At 37.3% G+C, this 19,728-nt stretch overlaps 1 protein-coding gene across 1 annotated transcript; it reads left to right on the forward strand.

Annotated features, from left to right (window-relative positions):
- Positions 1-771: 771 nt before the first annotated feature.
- On the forward strand, positions 772-17,245 carry bark (protein bark beetle). Its single transcript, XM_066396323.1, has 15 exons — positions 772-1,109; positions 1,389-1,720; positions 6,327-6,490; positions 6,596-6,859; positions 7,196-7,503; positions 7,764-12,153; positions 12,211-12,470; positions 13,020-13,730; positions 13,785-13,997; positions 14,054-14,265; positions 14,319-14,674; positions 14,728-14,853; positions 15,414-15,880; positions 15,933-16,186; positions 16,244-17,245. The coding sequence occupies exons 2-15, from the start codon at positions 1,430-1,432 to the stop codon at positions 17,018-17,020; spliced, it is 8,793 nt and encodes a 2,930-aa protein (XP_066252420.1). The 5' UTR covers positions 772-1,109; positions 1,389-1,429; the 3' UTR covers positions 17,021-17,245.
- The last annotated feature ends 2,483 nt before the right edge of the window (positions 17,246-19,728 follow it).

A 19,728-nucleotide genomic window follows, 5' to 3' on the forward strand; every position in this document is an offset into this window, starting at 1 on the left:
CTATTATTTATTTATTTATTTATTGATAATTTGCCAACAAATTAAAGGAACTTTCGAGCAACAAATCATAAAGACAATGGCATAGCCAGTCTCAAGGGAATGGATCGAACTTTTTGAATAAAAATAAAATTAATGTATTCTTAGACAGCATTGTAAGAAAATATCTAAAATCTTTGAGATAAACTTAATCAGCAGTCAATATGATACTAAGTTACGTTTTTACCACCCTTTCCTGTGGCAACACGTATGATGGGTTGTCTACAACCAGGTGTTTTTCGGTTGTTTACTACAACATTGACTACGTCTCTATCGTTGATGATCGACCTTACACACTGAGAATGTAATGTTTTTAAGAAAACTTCATTCTAATTCTGGATAAATTGATCTATTTCGCAACAGAAACATCAGCTACTAAGGAAAAAGCTGTGGAGAGTATTATGTTACTAAAATTTTCCATGCATAAATTACACACATGACGAGTTTACATTGGTAAATAGAGCTGCAAATTACCAGGTCCGGTAGCTGTAATTAGTGCTTTCGTAAAGCCCAAGACCAAATTAATCGACCTCTTCGTGAAAATTGGGAAATCTCAAAACTAATAAAAGCACAACCGTTTCAATTCACCCACTTCATCCAACTCACATATACTCAACTACCGCTCTCTGTCGGCCATCACCAACACAACCGCACCTGTTTTACCTGTACAGGTGAGAGGGGGTTTAATAAAGATTACGTCACGTGACAAGCGGTGTTTTCAGTGGCCAAACAAGAACCGCGCCTGGCCGTTTGGCCGTTTAAACAAAACATTTTTCAGTGCTCTTCCACCTCCCCACCGATAATTTCGGTTACCTTTAACCCCGAATGCTCAAATCAGCCACTCTTTCAGTGATGATCAATTAGATTAATGAGCAATTAAGGTGTAGATAAACACGAGTACACGTAGATACGTCAGTGTGTGAAGAAATTGCGAGGTGGGAGCGTCGATCGCGAGCTGAAACAATGCAGGCGGTTCGAATGTGACGATGATGATATTGGTGAACGGGTTTTTAGTGATGCGAAAAGTGAGTAGGTGATTTGAGTCCAAGTGAAGGAGATTGAGATCAAAGGAGGTAGGTTTACCACAGAGCAATGGCATTTACCGCAAACGATTCTCACACCATAGGTTTGCTTTTCCAAAGGTTCTTTTCATTTTTCTTTTAAATAGCCAACAAAGATTTTATCTGCATATAAAGCAGCTTTCCTATACATTGAAAATTTTCATTAGTATTAGGTCGACAACTATTAGTAAAATACAGTTTATCACTCCTCAGAATCAAGATGACTCACTGGATTATATGCACAACGCAGCTAAAAACAGCATCCTACAATAATTTATGATTTTTACAGAGGGTGTTCTACTAAACCAACTGTGATACAAAGAAGCCTTAAAATGCGCAAACTAATAAATTTCCGGACGCTTTTGTTGCTCCTGTATCACTCAGCTACAGTGAAAACCACAGACAACTCCGCGCTTAGTGATCAACTGTCTAATAATGACTTAACCGAGTACCCCGGGGGTAGCATAGTGAATAGACAAGTATTCGAAAAAAGTCGCAGCCCTTATTGGCTCAGGGATGATCTTATAGTGGAGCGTGAGGGCGAACTGGTTATTGAAGCAGGAGTGACCGTCAAGTTTGACCCTCAAGTGGGGATAACTGTCCGGGGAATTCTCAGCGCAGAGGTGAGTTAAAGTGGGTAACTAGACTTAATTCCGTACCAATCTAGGACGTGTAAATATGGGGTAATCGTTTTATCAATAGTGCTACGTAAAACAAACTAAATAAACAAAATAGTAGAAGGTGATTTATAACACAGAACAGCAGGTTGACTTGGGTCTTTTGTCCTTGATTTATCTTCAGGACAAAGGGCCTACCTGAGACACCTTTCACGAGTGGTTTCTTTGTTCTTTTCCGACACGCCAATGACCCTTAAAACTGAAAAAAATTTATAGATTAGTGCAATAATAGATCAAGAAGTAAAAGGCGTTTCGCGTGACATAGTAAATTCCCATTGTTTCTTGTGAGAACCTTTTCTGGGTTACAGGGCTACCATAAATAATCGTATTATGCACAATTCTCACAATTTATTCAAATTTGCGCAACTCTGTATTGTCTTACAGTCATGAGGAAATACAGAATCCAAATTCTAACGACCGAAGAGATGGTTATGCAACGTTTTTTTCAGATGATTCACTCATATATAAGGTTAATTTTATCACGTCAGGACTTCCTTTATAGAATCATGAAACCGACAGGCTAATTAAAATTCACTCAATATCCGGTAATTCAATCTTGCTTTGCATGGTCTGTTCATGTGTACTTGTACACTTGTAGGACTTGTTGACCTGCATACTAAATATCTCTGATAGTTATTAAATTCCTCTGGGTTGTTTGAGAATGTGCTTCCTTTTTGTCTTGATCGAAGGTCTGATGGTCAATGACTTGAGTCTATTGAAGATTTTAACTTTATACCAAGACAGATAGACTTTGTCGAATTTCGTTATATATACACTCACTTTCACATGAAATGTACCACCCAGTAATAATAATTAAGTCTTGTAATTTTGGCAAAATAATGCTTCATAATAGAGTATCAAATGATCAAACTTTCAGTTAAAAGATACAACATTTGATAATGAAAAAATTAATAATAAGTGACATCGCCTCGTACGGCAATGCAAGCACGTACTCTTCGCGGTATGCTTTGCAACAAATGATCAATATCTTCCTGGGGTATTTCATTCCATGCTACCTCAAGATGATGTCTTAGGTCATCCACATTGTTTGGAGGCCTCGGTAAATTTCGAAGACGGCGACTCATCATATCCCAAAGATGTTCGATGGGCGATAGGTCCGGTGACCGTGCAGGCCAAGGCAGTATTTCCAATTGTGCTTCTTCCAGGTATCGTCGAGTAATGTTCGCACTATGTGGTCTTGCATTATCCTGTTGGAAAATGCCATTTGGTAAAGTTTGCATGAAAGGTACTAATACTGACCTCAGAACATTGTCAATGTAGCGACGTGTGTTTAGGGTGCCTGGAATGAACACAAGAGAAGATCTTCGGCCAACACATATTGCACCCCAGACCATAACACTAGGTGTTAAAGCTGTGTGGCGCCTTTCAGAAAATTGCAAATTTCTTTTTTCACCTCGGTATCGTCTGACTCTTCTACGACCATCATTGATCCATAAACAAAATCGCGACTCGTCACTGAAGATGATATTGTTCCACTCATGATTCCAATCTATTCGTTCTTGACACCAGGCCAATCTGGAAGCTTGGTATTGGGCGGTTAGTGGCAGTCGTAGATTTGGGCGGTATGAATGCAGGCCAAAAGACGAAATTCTTCTGTAAACTGTTGCCATCGACACCCGACAATTTAGAGCTACCATCCAATCTACTGCAACAGACATTGTTGTTTGAAATCTATCACCAATGGCTATCCGTTTAAGAAGTCGATCTTCACGTGCGTTGCTGCTACGGGGAGGACGTCCAGCTGGACGATGTCGCTGAACCCTTTCTTCAGACCACGAAGACCATATTCTCGCAATCGTGGTGTGGTTCCGATTCATTTTTCGGACAATCTCACTAAAAGAAAGTCCACCCTCCTTCGTGCCGATAATTCGCCCTCTATCAAAATCCGAAACGTGGGAAAAATTTCGACGCTGTCTCACTGGGGGCATTTAGAGATGTCTTGTTCACAGTTCAACAACAAAATAAACTGATATTTCGATGTAAATATTATTTTATTTATTTACAATTGAATAAAAAATCTAATAGGTCGATGACAAAAAAACCACTAGCATTCTTTCTTTTTTACTGAAAGTCTGATCATTTGATACTCTATTATGAAGCATTATTTTGCCAAAATTACAAGACTTAATTATTATCATTACTGGGTGGTGCATTTCATGTGAAAGTGAGTGTATATATATATATAAGAAATTGGTAATAGAAGGAAAAAGAAAACCAGAAAGAGATTTTGAACAGTTTTGAATAACCATGAAATAATCAAGGAAGAAACGAGAACAATGGATCATTTGTTTTTCATGGAAATTATTATCCAGATAAAGTAGTCACTAGAAGGTGCATGATCTATCTATGGGTTGATGTATCCTTAAACACATTTTTCTTTTATGTAAAACCAATAAAAATCGTATACCAATATTTTTTTCTAGACAAAATGTCTCCGGATTTGAACTCGGTACAGATTCGCTATTTCTTGGATACTCTTACAAATTTATTAACTATTAACTTCTTAACTAATCTGGTAATCAATTATTATTTTTTCTTTCTGTAAAAAAATAGTCACGGCTAAAGTCAGTTACAATTTATATAACCAAATTTTACCAGAAGGGATTATGCAAGGTCATATACCCCCCTTAAACGGCATATTGCCCACGTTTATACCAGAAAAAAAAACAACCAATTATCACCAGCAATTTAACGCTAATTGAATTCAACATAAGTCAATATTAATAAACTTTCTGCAGGCCCAAAGTGGCATCTTATGAAATTTAGGTTGTAATGATAGAAGTAATGTATATTAGACTACCCAATTATATATCGATTTATGTATATGTTTACTTAAGTAGTTATCATTTAAGAACAGAATATTTGTAAAAAAAACTTTCACCTTTCTGATTTCATATCATTTCTTATTAAATACCAATCGCTGCACTTTTCTTAGTGTTGATATTTTGATGTTGCGGTTTGCATAACCAATGACCTACATTTATACCAATATAGAGCAATGCATGTGCGGCTTTCTTCCTCGAGAATGTGCTTCTCGGTGATTTAATACTTCGTGCTTTTGATGCAATTATTATTGACTGAAATATTTAAATTTCTCTTGTTCTGAAGCATAAAGCACGCAAAATGCAGTACCGTAACGGGACATTTATTCGACTGCCAAACTAACTGTAACGTGGCGATAAAAAAATTTCTCTTCCTCAACTCTTAACTAACCAGAAAATCGCTTCACCAAACAAAATAGTGTAGCGAACCTAATTATTTTACATCTTCATGGGATATTTTTGTATATTTGGAGAACCACAAAAGTCTTTGTTTCCCTTGACTTGAAGCTTAGATCATAGGTGTCGGTTATGCGTTAATCTTTGGTTTTAACTTTGGTACCGTACTCCAAGAACCACGTTCGCTTAGGTCATTGGCATTAGGGCCGTTGTAGTGGAAATAGAACAAGAAGTACCACTCGCGGTGGTTTTATTTCTCCTGTTGCACATTCACCTTGTTCGGTTGGTATGGTCATGGGTGCTGATCTACAACGTTTTTCAGCTTTCAAGCTTTTGTCTGCATTGATCGTAATTTTACTGAATTATCTTGTTTCTGGACTTATCTTATCTGATATATTTGCCATCATTTAATGAGTTGGTATATGTATACATTTGAAAGCTATTTCTAGCTAGTATACTTATTATACAGACACCTGTACTTGATGACAAAGAAGTTCTAGTTGGCTCGAAAAGCATAATTTTGTAAACCACTGAAGATGAACGAAATAATGAGCAAGAAGCGGGAATTGTTACTATTGCTATGTTCGTAAACAACGTATCCGGCGCACCTGCCGAATCATGCAATTATTGTGTGAAAACTACAGTTAGGATTTTTAATGGGTTTAGTCTAGTGTGACCAATTACTTAGCTGCAATACTACGCATTGACTTAAGACTTGAAAACATAATTTCTGCCCTAAAAGAGTCATATAAGTACTGGTCATTCATTAAAAGCATGAATCACTGCATAAAATTGTTTTACATGTTGAAATGGACAAGTAGTGGACTGGTCTCGTTAAAACCATAAATCATGCCACGATCGGGCGTTTAAATTAAAGCTCTTCAAGATGGGTATCCGAGACTTTACTACAAGAGCTACTGCAAGATTCAGTTGTCACTCAATTAGGAATAAAAATCCTGACTGAAATATGCAATCCTGAAAATTTTCATGCTGCCAATCCATCAAAAAACTTTCAGGTTGGTTTCCTTCAGAAACTCGTTCAAATGAGAAGTTTCCTTCAAATTACCGATTCGAAGAAGTCGAAAGCTTCTATATTATAACTACGTGAAAAATCTTCACATTAGGCATAGAGACTCTTTCAAATGTTTTCTTTATATTACTGACTTGAAAGATCAAACTTGCATATTATATTTTCAACAGATCTTTTGCTGGAAGAAACACATTTAAAATATTTTATATCACATGTAATTTTTTATTAGAATTTTTAGCTTCTGCTTGGTTTTCAACTCGAATGCATTTTTTGGCATTTGCAGGGAACGGAAAACGAAAAGGTACAGTTTACCTCTGCAGACGAAAACCAGGGCAAAACCATCTCGTTTCCAGAAATTCGGCTAGTGGATGGGCCCAGTATTCTCGCTGGAAGGGTGCAGATTAAAGTTAATGATAAATGGAGGAGCGTTTGCACAAATTCCAAGAAGTAAGTAAAATGAAATCAAATGTTAAAAATCATATGAGAATAAGTACTTACCCATTAACACTAATCTCATGAGGTCAAATAAATAAACTCATAAAACTTTTCCAGTTGGACCATCGCCGACATGGAAACAGCCTGTCGCCAAATGGGTTTTCAAGGAGGCCATTTCTTTCAATGGTTTAACCGACAAATGCCCTTAAAACCACGGGTTCTCTACGAAGAACCCAAGTGCATTGGGACCGAGACTTCCCTCCAGGAGTGCCACTGGAGCGGCCAACAAATGGGTTCCGGAGTATGCGATTATCATCCAGATTTGGGAATTGAATGTCAGGCTCGGCATGATAATGCTCTGCCTTATTGGAGAGGGATAAGGTAATCACATGCTCCTTTAATGATTCTTTAAAAAAATATTAACTTTTGAGGTTTACTTAAAGGTTTTTCCTAAAACTTTTAAAAAAATCTAACGAATTTAATGAAAACAAGAAATAGTCCTGGATTAGATACGATTTCAATTAGCCAAATAAGGTGTGATTATTAAAAAGAAACTAGCAGTAGATTAAACGTAATACGTTGGTTAAATCATTTGCTATTTACCATAAAATATTTGACTGACAACAGATGAATTTATCTGACACATATGGCCTCTGATATTATTTACACCTATTTTTTTCTGTCAAACATTTTGTAATTTTTTTCTTTCTTTAATAGATTTGAAAACGCTCAGAGCAAGGATTCACTCTCTCTTTACAACACGCGTTTTATGCCACGGTCCTTGTCCAAGCTACGCTATGTTAATGTGTACTACGCAGGCATGGGACGTGATCATAATACTACCAGTGCTATCCATGTGGAAGGAGTTCCCCCAGTGATGGAGCGGCTGGAGGTGATCAGTTCCGCTTACAATGGTGTTAACATCACCAGTCCTGGATCTCCAATTGTGATAAATAGTTGTGTTATACGGAACAATAGGGGTTATGGCGTTTTTGTTAACTCGAGTTACGGACTCACGCATTTAGGTAAGAATAATTTTTTATTTCAATCGAAAGCGCCAAGCGAATAATTTTAGTACCAACTTTGAAATACTCTAAAACGGTTTACCGAATTTTGTCCATCTCTTTAGTCTTATTTAACCGAACGTGTTGCTGACCTTTCAATAGTGGTTTTCGATTTTTTACACCCTGTGCAAGTGCTGTGTTTTAAAATATTAAACTCTGCAGTAAAATTGCCCATTATGTATGTTTTATTTGGCCAAAGTTTTATATAAATGTAATTTCAGATGGTTGTGTGATAAACGACAACGGAGGAGATGGAGTGCGTTATGTGAAAGCTGAAGAAAGACCCGATGAGAGTTCAGATCGAAGCGGCTATGGCGATTTTTGCCAAGTCGCAGTTACTTCAAGCCAAATCTTCCCAATTCATGTCTTTGCAGAGCAAAGTATTCAAAATCGCTTACCTAGGGAATGCACCAAAGTGTTTACAACCAAATACGGCCATGTTCTGACTCTGGACTTCATCAGAGCAGTAACAGATCGAAACGAGAGTAGTAAACTACATGTTTATGACGGCTCTGCCTTGAACAACAGACTTCTGCAAACTATCATAATAAAAAATAACACGAGGCCTCAAAGTATGACTACCATCAGCAATCAGATTTATATTACCTTCACTGCAGAGCCATACACTGAAACTATAATATTCTTAAGGCTCATGTCAGGGCTCAACAAAACTTTTGATCTCAACGTAAGCAATTCGGATGTTTCAGAAAATATCGGGAGAGGTATTGCAGTGGACAACCTTAGGTCTCAACTGCATGTTTATAAAACCTCAGTCTCAAAAAATGGGCATGTAGCTGGAATTCACGTGACAAGTGGGGTGGGAGATGTAAATGTGACTGAAAGTCGAGTGAGCTTCAATGAGGGGGATGGAGTCAACATCACCTATACAGGAGGATCTAGGAATATTTCCAGAACCTCTATTAGCAGCAATAATGGTTACGGGGTAGCTGTTTGGTTGAACCATACCAAAGAAACCGAGTTCCTGTTTGTGAATCAAACTAGTGTAGTGCAATACAGCGAGATTTACAAGAATCTAGATATAGGAATTTTACACGGAAACTTCTGCGGGCCAGTGCTTTTTAACTTCACAGGAAACTCCTTCACTAACAGCCTTAGTGATGCTTTAGAGGTACTTACCTGCTGGGATAAAACTGAGCATTTGACAAACCTTCAAGTAGGACACAATAAGTTTATAGGAAATGAGAAAATTTCCTTGAAAATCTACCCTGCAGTAAACTTGAAGGCCAATATTGAGTACAACCATTTTAGGCAAGGCAGTTTTGGGGCTATGCTCATTAAGAACAAACCTCTAGAAGAATTCAATGCGCTCAAAAGCGAAATTACTGTGCAGCAAAATTATTTTCTTAATAACACTGGAATTTTTGTGGTAAATTTGGCGCTTTCGCCTTATGCAGAAGGGCAATATTTAATGTTTACCAGAAATTTTGTGAAAAACAATAAAATCACTGAACCATTCCAACCGCTAGATGGATCGATTTCAAATTTAAATCCAAGGAGCAGAGTTGCAGCCCCAGTTGTTGTAGGTTCAAACAATGTGGATGTTTACAGAAATATAATCGAAAACCCTGATTCTAAGTATGAAATTGGGAGTCATTTGGAGGATCAAAGTAAAATCATCAATGCAACCTATAACTGGCTGGGATCCTCCAGCGACCAAGACATCTATCATAGAATCTTCCATCGCTACGACCGTTATAATCTCGCAAAAATCAGTTTTGTACCATTTCTCCTCCATAACTCTAACCCATCAACTACGAAATTCAATCCCTACCAACTTTACGTACCGAAATTCAGCACTTCCACTTCAGATAAAGTGGGAGGTGAAATTGAGGGTGAGGAAACCCTTACTAAGGGCGAATATACAGTTGAAAGAGATATTACAATAAGACCTGGAGGAAAGCTCACTATAGAGCCCGGGGTCACCTTGAGGTTCCCTCCATCGATTGGGATGATGGTAGGTGGTAGACTTGAAGCCAGAGGTATCGAGCCTGATAGTATTAAGTTTACAATAAAAGAAAATGTGGTGCATCCTCCTGAGAATGGTAGCTATGAGACTGAAGCCATGATCTTGGAGTCAGAAACTGAAGTGGTGCAACTAGAACCGAAAGTTCCTATCAGACTGTTAGGGGGGAGTGCTGAAACTGAAGGGCGGTTGCAAATCAAGATCAATAATCAATGGGGGACTGTTTGCAACTATGGATGGACTATATTGAATGCTGCATTGGTGTGTCAACAACTCGGCTATGTGTTAAACCCCAACGATTGGTATATTGAACGTAATGAAATTCCTGATGCAGGTAAAACTGAGCCGGTGATTTTGTCCAATGTAGATTGCCAAGATTATGATTTTGATATAACAAAATGTAAAGCTGAAACAGTGAGGGATTTTACAAATTCCTGTGAACATGAAAATGATGTCGGTTTAAGATGCTACAAAACCTCATGGGCAGGAGTGAGATTTGGGGCTTTAGCCGAGAGAGCAGATCTCCAATACGTAACAATAGAACAAAGCGGGCTGTTAGACTATGCCACCAATACTTTTAAACCCGCTCTACAGCTGGATTTTGCTCGGCAAAATTTCGAGAATATTCGAATAGTTAATAACTTTTATCATGGCCTTGGAGTGACTTACAGCAATATTTACACAGATGACTCAGTAAATATAATAAAAAATTCGGAATTTATGAATAATAAAGGGGCGGGAATTAGTTTAAAGCAGTTGGGGCTAACACTTGTTAATAATAAAATCGAGGAAAATTTCATAGGGATTGAGCATAATCCTATGTTATCAGGATTACAGCAAAGGGAACTTGCAGGATGGTTTTGCAGGAATGATGAAGAAACGCACTATGAGCCCTTGCAAATCCCTGAAACCATTGATGAAACTGTGATTCAAATCCAAAGAGGAGAAACTAAATATTTAGTAACTTCCATAGTGACAAGTGGGAACGTTGAAAGATCATATAAAATTATCTGCGAACCCGGTTGGGTTATAGGAATTCAACTCCTAAATCCCATAGAAAATCGCAGTACTGAAAGCATTACAATCCATGACTCATTATCTTACAACCCTTTTTCTGATGTCTGGGAATTGAAACGGGACTTAACAGTATTTCCTGGAACTTCTAGTGCCCACGGAATAATTTTGGATTACTCCAGTGGATTAAACTCTTTAGGGGGCACAGTCATAGTTTTGAGTACTATAAGAGCACCTGTGCAAAATATCTATAATAAACGTGTAAAAGGGCCAGTGCCCACCCTTTCAGTTCGAAACAGCCTCATCAGAAAAAATGTATTAGGGGTGCAGGCTTCTTACTACAATAGACATTTGGATGAATTGGGAAATCACTTTTTGAGGTCCGCAAACGAATCAATGGTGTTCCTCAACTGTGAAATTACTTATAATCTTCAAGAAGCAATTTTCATTCATTCACCCAATTGGGATCTTCACAAAAGTAACCTGTCTCAAGTAGTGATTATGGTGAACAAAACCATTGTAGCAGACAATGGCAAAGGCTTGTACCAGTTCTCTAGAGACATGAGAGCCTCGAATAACTTATTCCATTATGTCTTACAAGATAACACTATAGAAAGAAACAAGGGAGATGGATTTAAAATTGCATTACCCTATGTTTGGCAGTACAATGAAAATTTCACTCATTTTGTTTATATGGACAACAACACTTTTGTTAATAATAGAAACTTCGGTTTTGATATTGATGGACATTTTGCAGAAGTTAATTTAACTTCCAATGTCTTCAAGGAAAATAAATGCCGTGAGGGACTGCTCACTGTTAAAGGCATGGAAAAGAAACTCCTTATGTGGAGCAATAAATTTCTAGATAATAACTGTAAGCATATAGTGTTATTCAGTTGCAATAGCCAATCCGAAATAGTTGGAAGTGTTCCTGCAGTATTTCTGTACAACGAACTGAGAAACAACAAATTCGTGCCTCTAATGAGATCCTTTGGAGTGCTTCAAAAATCTCTGGATCCAAAGTTTGTAGTTGGTTTCAAGGGGATACAAAAAGTGAGAATTAACAGGAACATTTTCGCTGCAAACACTTTGGAATATGAGTTATTAGCTGGCATTAAAACTGCAAAAATCAACGAATACTTAAATGTAAGAGAGAATTGGTGGGGAACAGCAGTGGAGCAAGAAATTCAAAACAAAATATTCGACTTTGATGACTGGAATGACCATGCTATTGCCGACTACAAACCTTTTTTGCTAGAAGAAAATTTCCAAGGGTCTCATTCACTAACCTTTTATGCAAACAACAGCGTGGATGTAAACAACCTTAAAGGACGACTTTATCAGGATTTGACATTGACCTTACGACAGGAACCCTACATGATCCAATCAGATTTAACAGTGATGCCCAATGTGACCCTAACAATTAATCCTGGGGTCACCCTAGAGTTTGCTCCCAATATCGGAATATTAGTGCTAGGGACCTTACGTGCAGAAGGCATTGAAGGAAACGAGATTGTTATGAGACCCATAAGGAAACATGAAAATCTGCTCATGGAGCCCAGACCTAAGAGAGAAAAGAGACAACTAGAGCTGATGGGTCAAGAAAGCATCAGGTTTATTAATTATAAATACTTATTTTCATAAATTTATTACATATAATTTTCTTTCAGATTGTGTCAAAATAGAGATTGTGCCTCTGAAGATGAAGGTTCTGTGCCATTTGAAGGTTTTTTGGAATGGTTCAATGAAACTACTCTGCAATGGATCCCGATGTGTGATTCTAGATTTACAGAAAGAAATGCTCAAGTTGTTTGCAGAGATCTAGGATTTGATTCACTGCATGCATTTTTCGATTTTGATGTGAGGATTGACTTTCACAGCAATTCGTTAACTCGAATTTGGACTTGGCCCGAACCGCTTCAATGTAAAGGTGAGCCTATAAGGAGTGATGTGTAGATAGCCGTTTATGAGAATGGTTTCCAAAATTATCGATAGCAATTAGAAAATTTCGGTTTTCTAGGGACTAGAATCTTACTATTGAACGATTCTTTCGGCTTCCTAAAAAAATCTGTGTTAATGGTGTGAACAAAGAGTGCAAACTTCGGAAAACAGTGGGTCAGTGACATCTGACGAAAAAATTTAGGGTGGGAAAAGGGACCTTTACTGGCAAAAAAATACTATCCTTTACATGTTATCAATAATTTATCAATTGCCGTCATATATTATAGTTTCCAAAATGTGCGTAAAAAATTTCAACTTCATACCTCAAAAACTAAAGTAGAAGAGTAATACAATTTAAATCTGAACGCTCAGTATAATACACTTTTCCTACATGACCATGTGGAAAAATCACTTTACCCGTTACCCTTTACCCTCTTACATTTGCGAGCTAAAATCAGCACGTTATACAAGTCAACATGTAAAAATATTTTCTTACGATTTTTTTTGCGTAACCTGAGGTATTTTTGCTTTCTTTTAGGCACCGAAAAGCGTTATCAAGACTGTCCCATAAGATTGAACGGTCAGCAATTCGGCCACAGACATCGTTGCGAATGGAACAGCAAATTCGTTTTTATCAATTGCAACAACAAAGTGAAACCCCCAAAATACAACTTTTGGGGCGGAATCAGGGTCGCGGAGCCCGATTTTGAGCAACGCCTCTATACACATAGAATCCATGATGTCCATACCCACTCTATTGTTCAAGAAGCCGAATCGGTGATCAGATTTGTGAAAATTGAAGGAGCAGGCATTTTGCACAACGAAAAATCTCCTGCAATTCAAAGCATTATTAGGAGCCCCATTATTGAATATGTGGAGGTGTTTTCAGCGGCCAGTCATGGAATCAACTTGATATCCCCTTCTGGGACTATCAATTTAAGGGGGAATGAGGTTCATGATTCTCTTGGAGTTGGGATTAATATAGTGTCTTTGAGCGGGGAAGGAAGGGAATCTGAAGAATCCAGTTTTACTCCATTAAAGGAAATGAACATTCCTTATAACCTTTATGGTTTACTGGATGTTTGCGATCCAAACAAAGAAATACAAATAGAAGAGCGAGTGCTAGTTTATTATAAGTACGACAATCACCCAGTTAATTGTGTTAAAATCTTTAGAAGTGCCTACAATGTCAAACCTTTAGGGCTTAGATTCTTGCAGTTCAATTTGTTTAATTCATCTATTGTTCACGGTAACAGTGATAGCGTAATACATTTCGAAGAAAATTTATTTCTGTGCTTTTCAGGAATTCCAGACTTTGTCTCCCTCACCGATGGAGACATTTACAACATCTCTTCTCGGATTATCGATACCGTAACTATGAAAACTTCTAATCAAAAGAAGCTCTTCAAGACTAAATTGCCCAGCTTGAGTTTGAAACTTTTTGCCAATGGAGCCTCATCAGACCATGGGTTTATAGCCGAAATTATCACTTTACCAATATCTGCAATAGCTTTCAGTATGTTTCTACACTATCTCGTTACAATTTATTTCTTCATTGTGTACATGTTTTAGGTCGAGATGTGCAACACAACATTTCCTCCTCAGTAATTAATAACAATACCCAAGGGGCAATTTTGTACATGGGCGCTGGGGAGGTTAATCCTATAGTGACCATTGAACGTAATCAGTTTAAAAACAACTGCAGGCAGCTTTATGGGAATTTCACTACTTGTCGGTCAGCGATAGAGATGGACATTCAAAACACTCAGACATTATTCTTCAGAGTATGATTTTCAAAGTGGAAATTTTTAGTTATTAAAGAAGGAACTTGTTGTAGAGCAACTTAATAGAACAAAATCAAGGTGGATTATACATTAAAGCCGACTCTAGAGGCTCTGCAACCTCTCTGCAAGGCTGGATACACAACAATTTGTTTGTTAACAACTCAAATTTGCCTTGCTTATATGTAGAAGGCCGCCAATCTTCTCCCTACCAAGAAGTCATAATCTATAGAAACTATTTCACGAGGAATTATGCTAGATATCACAACAACATTGTGTTGAAACAAGTTCTTTCCAACTTTACTTACAACTATGTCAAGAGGAATGTGGGTTTACAAAATTTGGAGGTTTCCGGTTTCGATAAAGTGAGGCTAAATATCTATCAAACTACATCCCATAATGGGTTCTACAGGTAAAATTTAGAAGGGTTTTCAAAAGTTGTTAGTGGATTGATAATTTTTGTAGCAATTATGCCTTGAAACCGGAAAGTAAGTCCACGATTGTAGCTGGGACTGCTGGTCAGCATTATGTTGATAATATATTTTTCGATCCGGACAACGATTATGAGATTATCACTGTAAATAGGTCCCTGTAAGTATTTTTTTCATTAAATTTTATTATAAACATAGGAAATTGTGGATTAAAAAAACGAGATACGTTGTATTTGAATAATAGCGAAAAAGAGGGATAACTCAAAAAATTATTTTCTATAGCGAGCCCACCTCGCATTCATTTTCGAAAGGCAATTATAAAAATTATTTTGGAAATCTATTGAAAACTTCTCGCTACTTCACTCTTTATGAACCACTGATAATTAATTTTTTTTGTTGCATGCTCAGATTCGAATTCAATAGGTAAGTAAAACCACAAGATACTTACTGTGTTTTGGAGGTAATAAGGCACATAACGTGTTGTACAACTTTCCATGTTTACCTTTAAATGTGTGGGAAAAGCTTCAAAATCAAAAATAATCATTTTTATACATATTTCTACTTCTTAAATTGCTATCACATTGCTTATTATCGCTTTTTATATTTTTGTAACGTTTTTTGTGCACCTAGCTTCATATATTTTAAATCAAAATCTGATAATGCTTTTGCTAAAAAATCACCACAAATCCTCCAAAATAATTATTTACTTCTTCTCATCAGTACTCTTCAATTATGGGACACCAAAATAGACGCAGCCTACAACTACTGGGGCTTTAACACGACCTCAGCAGTGAGAGGGCGAATCAAGGATCAAACTGACGATCTCAGATTGCTTGAAGTGGCTTATGAACCTTACTACATGAATAACAAAACTTTGTTGAACGATAAATGCCCTCCTGGCTGGGAATTAGTAGGAGAGACATGTTACATGTACGTTGGCGCCCCAATGACTTTTTGGGAGGCCAGAAAGTTTTGCCAAGCTGACAACGCATCTATGCCTTATTTGCTCGGAAATGTAAATTACATGCCTTTGTATGAGTTTTTGAGAAGGCAATATCAATGGTTTTTATATACTGATCGAGTGTGGGTTCAGCACATTGATCAGATCAATCAATGTACTATTTTTGCCTTTCAAAGTGTTGAAGTCGACGATTGCAATAGGAGAAGTCCTTTCATATGTGAAATTGGTAGTTTGGTTAAAAAAAATCAAGCTGAATTTTCTATAGTTATAAATTTTAGATCCTAAAGTGACAATAAAAATTCAACCATTAGCTGACGATTTTGTTACAATTTCGGTGCTTAGTAGCCTTGCATTAGCAATACTGCTTATCATTGTGGTTGTAGCTTTTTGGTGGTACAAGTCCAAATATAGGCACGCTCAAAGGATGGAGAGAAGAAACAGCATTAGGCAAAGCTTGCATTCGTTGAAGTCTGTGGGTCTGTCTACAACCTCCTTTGCTGACCCTAATTACAGAAAAAAAATGCAGCAGATGGTAAGATTCAACCTTATAAACTAAAAATAAGTAATCCTAAAATTCTTTATATATTAGAGCACCAAATCCACTGACACTCTCACCAAGACTTCAGATTATAGGAAAATTGTTAGAAACGGATCATTAGACAGCATGGAGAAATCCACGTATAATTCCTCAATTGAGGACGATCATTCATACAACACCTACGAAACCCAGAACTTAAACCCAACTTTCACTTATAGCTCCGCAGTGGAGTATCACAAGAGTCCTGCTATGTTCGAGAACCAATATGCAAAGCCCGGAGACACTTTGGATTTAGCATTTAAAAATGAGGGTTTCAAAGATACTTCCACTTTTGCTACAAACAGCAACTATCAGTCTCAAGCTGGGAGTATGCAGGAGGAGAGTGATGAAACCCCCATAATCCAGCCATATGCCTCAAACAATGTTTCCTCATACCCTTCAAATGACTATTACAATACTGACACTCTACCGTTGCGGAGTAGCTATGACGAGGCTGCATATGATCCCATGTATAATCACATGCAGGGATTGAAGTCAAAATTAGGAAAAAAACCACCTACTCCACCTAGGAAATATTCCCCAACTTACTCCGATCAATTAGCGCAATTGGGGTATAGTCCGGAATTTAATACAGTGGGGCTGGCTCATCCCCATAGCTCCCCTCAAATGCATGAAGACGGTTATACGCAGCCCAAACCCAGACCAAGGGCCAAAAGTGAAGCATTGTTGGAAACTAACTTTGATTATATGCCAGAAGATGAAGATTTCCCTCATCCCATTGGAGAGTCTGGGAAATGGAAAAGTCAGCCCTTGGAAACCGCTATGTAGGACCTTACGTCCGCACTGTATATATCTGTGATATTAAAGATTTAATTTGAATTTCAACTATTGTTAAACCGGTATAGTGCCTTAAGACTGTTTCTTTAAGAAGAGTTGTTAAAGCATATATTTTAATAGTTCGTTTGTTAAAATTTAGGAAGCATTTGTAGACCCGAATGAATTGGGAATCTGTATATAAAATGAATCAAAACTCACTGCGTGAGAATAACCGTACTACGATTAATTATTACGTTATAAACGCTAGATAGTTATTAATTAGATTTAAGGGATTACTTTTTTTATAATTTTGCCTGAATACCACATTGCCCAATGCACAACCAATTGTATTGTGTGCTAATAACAAGAGCAAGTTATAATTTAATAAATTAAATTAAAAATCTAGTGTAGGCATAACCTACGAGAGAGGAACTACCTGTTCTTCAAAAGTGCAAGAGACATAGAAAAATGTTAAATAAAAAAGAAATTCTTGGTCTAAAAATGTTATTATTTTTTTCTTGTTTTCAGTTAAAAAGCGTTTAAATTTCCGTGGATAAGTGACAACTTACGTATTTTAAATAGAATACGGAGTATTCCTTAATGCCGTGCTAATTTTTGTAGTATGTAATTTCTCAAGCCATTTTATGCATCGTACGGATATACTCTTGTAAACGGATTAAATTTTCTATTGCAGGATATTGAATTTGTTCTTTTCAAATCGATAATTTTTCTTCTATGTAAAATATAAACAAGTTTTTACCTGTCCCCGAATACTGAGACACTGTATATAAAAAACAATCTGTATACCTCTCGTGGGTCACCCTATACAATATTCTACATAATTTGACAATGTGCTTGATGTTCGTTAGTACATTTTAAGAATTTGCTTGTTACTGCAGCTTATTTATTTTATGTTTAACTTTCCGCGTGGGCTTTGTAAGTAATAGAATTATTAATACACATTTTTATAATAGGATGTTTTCATGCATTTTATGAAATTGTTATAAAACGTGGTGCTTTCTCTTCCCTAACAGTGTTCAAACACTTTGTGTGTTCATCTGGTACCAGTAACGTAAGTATGAGTATTATGATGATGAATGAATTTAGAACTTATCTGTAAATATTGAAGAAAATGTGATCTACTTATTATGAGTTTTATTTACTTGTAATAGTTTAATTAGTTTTAAGACAAGAATAGTTGTAAGATATTTTAAAACGATCAAACTTGTTTTTTTTAATCATTTTTACTCAGTGCAATGTTCAAATTTATATTTGCTAAATAAAGCCTTACCTGAATCACAGTATGAAATTATTGAATTAGAAAATTACCAATTATCAATATAATCAAAATAAATTTTTAATTATAAGTTAATCATTACTTAAAATATTACCACTACAGACCAGAGCTAGCGGCGAGTCTATAATAAGCTATTTAGGGAACGGAATTTTAGTTTCCCATAAACGGAATGCGAAAAAGATTGTAGCAAATCATATAGCCTAATGAAATCAATAAATAAAACATTTTTCTTCTTCTATTCTATTTGGGTATAACGTCACCCACAAGACTCACTAACTGCAAAGAGAAGAATAGCAAACAATAATCAGCCACTCACCTTTCAGTTCAAATTACTAAGCCATGTTACCCTGATCTTCTACTCCAATTGTCTCATGCTGCACCAGACATCACACAACGACGTTTCTCCATTTTCGACAGTCTTGGGAAGGCACTAACACCGAAATGTAAACACCAGAAATTAATCTTTCAAATTAAGACACTAACCCGTCTGACCCCGATCTTTTACATTCATGGCCCCATCCTAAGTTGGCACCACCCAAAGGCGTCTTTCCAACTGCGTCGCTCCGTTAACCTACCAAATTTCACCTGTAAACAACAGAAAAAACAATCGAAACCTCCATTTTTAAATTGAGCCACAAAACCGTCTTACCCCGATCTTTTACTTTCAGCGTCTTTCCAATTGCGTTGCTCCCGTTGACCTGCCAAAACTCACCTGTAAACAACAGAAACAACAATCGAAACCTCCCCTTTAAATTGAGCCACACAACCGTCTTACCACGATCATTTACATTCATAGCCCCATCCTAAGTTGGCACCACCCAAAGGCGTCTTTCCAACTGCGCCGGTCCGTTAACCTACCAAAACTCACCTGTGAAAAAAACGAAAAACAACAATCAGAACCTCTCCGTTTAATTTAAATCAAAAATCCATCTTACCCCGATCTTCTACTCCCATCGCCCCATCCTGTGCGTGGGGCCATCCAACGGCGTCTCTCTTCAATCAGAGAAGCCTTTCCCCCCCCCTGCAAGGCCCTAGCCTTACATCTTATCGGACCTCTCTCGTTAAACGGTTGTTTAACGTGAGAGAGAGCAAGGATGAAGACCTAGAAATACTTAGCCTTGAGGGAGGAACACGCCCTCGTCACCCACAGCTCGGGCCACACTTTGGCCTGCAGGAGCCTAGGTAGCTGACCAGCCGAGGCTGACCTGTAAATAACAAAACCAACAATCAGAACGGCCCCTTTTAGTTGAAAGCATAAACCCTTTTACCTTCATCTTCTGCTCTCATCGTTCCATACTGAGTCTGGCACCATTCAACGACGTCTCTCATCAAACAGAGGAGTCTCTCCCTCTACAAGGCTCTAGCCTTACATCTTATCGGACCTCTCTCGTTAAACGGTTGTTTAACGTGAGAGAGAGCAAGG

Source organism: Euwallacea similis, chromosome 13, assembly GCF_039881205.1.
Source record: "Euwallacea similis isolate ESF13 chromosome 13, ESF131.1, whole genome shotgun sequence".
Classification (NCBI taxonomy): Eukaryota; Metazoa; Arthropoda; class Insecta; order Coleoptera; family Curculionidae; genus Euwallacea; species Euwallacea similis.